The sequence below is a fragment of the Phytophthora parasitica genome (genome assembly GCF_000247585.1).
Source record: "Phytophthora parasitica INRA-310 unplaced genomic scaffold supercont2.7, whole genome shotgun sequence".
In the NCBI taxonomy this organism is placed as follows: domain Eukaryota; phylum Oomycota; class Peronosporomycetes; order Peronosporales; family Peronosporaceae; genus Phytophthora; species Phytophthora nicotianae.
Window position 1 is genome coordinate 1,307,889 of NW_008648993.1, and position 1,292 is coordinate 1,309,180.

Here is a 1,292-nt window from a genome sequence, read left to right on the forward strand (position 1 = left end):
GTTTTCGACCGCCTTAACCATGCTAATACAATGCGGGCTCATATAGATCTCGATGGGCCATTTCTGTTTGAGATTAAGAAATTTATCGTTGACGGTATCATCGGGGGTTGCTCGTCAATGTTGACGATATGGAAGAGGAGGAAGTGACAACTACTCTTAGTATTTTCAGAGCAAGTGATAATGAACTCGATTATCACGTGGATATCAAGTCTCCTAAACTGTTCAATCTACTTGTTGGCAATGTCAGTAATGGGGCTTCTTTTAGCGCTGCAGCTGCAAATGTTCGCACAACCCAACAAGTGCTGAAAGTGAGTTACCTGATTGAACCGACAATTTGTGTGCATTGTATACTAGTGGCCAGTTTAGATCATATCCACAGACTTCTCACATCGTGTTGAGCATATTCGCTTGCATATGATGTGGGTAGTGTAAGTCAAAGTCGTACCTCGACATCCGAGTGCGTTTTCACAGTTCTAGCGGAAACATCAAGGATGGAAGCTTGTGAGCGGGCGATTTCAGACGCTGCAGAACTTTTGTGGGGGCCTGGCCATATCCTTCCCCAACACTGCCTCGGGAGATTCTGCTTTTTTTTTCTATCATCGGCTGGGAACGATGAATATCGTCAATCTCTAACCGATTTCTCCCTAGAAGGAATTCTACACGCGGTGCTATTCCGATAAGTGTCGACACTCATTCATTTATACTTTCTTATACTAAAGACAATGATGTCCGTCATTATTCCTCTATTGACTTTGCCTCCTGATCCCTCTAATAAGCTAATAGAGGAAAAAGGACAAAAATCCTCAATTATTAATGAGGCCTGTACATCCTGTACATCTGAAGAATGCAAGGGACTGGCCTGAACAGCGCAGTCTACGGATTGAATGGCTGCGCAATGGTTCATCGGTCAAGAGCAATACTGTGGCGTTACGCTTTTGCTAACTTGGGTGCTGACTTCCAGCTTATCCTTGCGTACGCACGCGCGGTCTCAGTGCGTTTTGCAATGAACTAAAAACAGAAAAACAATATGATTACCAACTACAATGTCTCTTTTGATTTTTGATGAAATATGGCCTTCTACTGGGTTAGATCAACTCTAATGCCCAGGGCTAGGATATAAATATCGCAATTCGATAATATATTTTGTGTTTTGCAATAATTTATTAATTGTTGGTCTGAGCGGAACACAATACAATAAAAATGATCCAATAATTGACAAATACAGTTGAGTTTTACAATGTCCCGACACGTTTATCGTGATTAAGATCTTTTTCAACCGTGGCCGTGTTCAT

At 41.9% G+C, this 1,292-nt stretch overlaps 1 protein-coding gene across 1 annotated transcript; it reads left to right on the forward strand.

Moving 5' to 3' along the window:
* Positions 1 to 128: 128 nt before the first annotated feature.
* On the forward strand, positions 129 to 366 carry PPTG_21682 (hypothetical protein; the record flags this gene model as incomplete). Its single annotated transcript, XM_008899315.1, has 2 exons — positions 129 to 281; positions 355 to 366. 2 exons carry the CDS (start codon positions 129 to 131, stop codon positions 364 to 366), a joined length of 165 nt encoding a protein of 54 aa, XP_008897563.1.
* Positions 367 to 1,292: the final 926 nt, after the last annotated feature.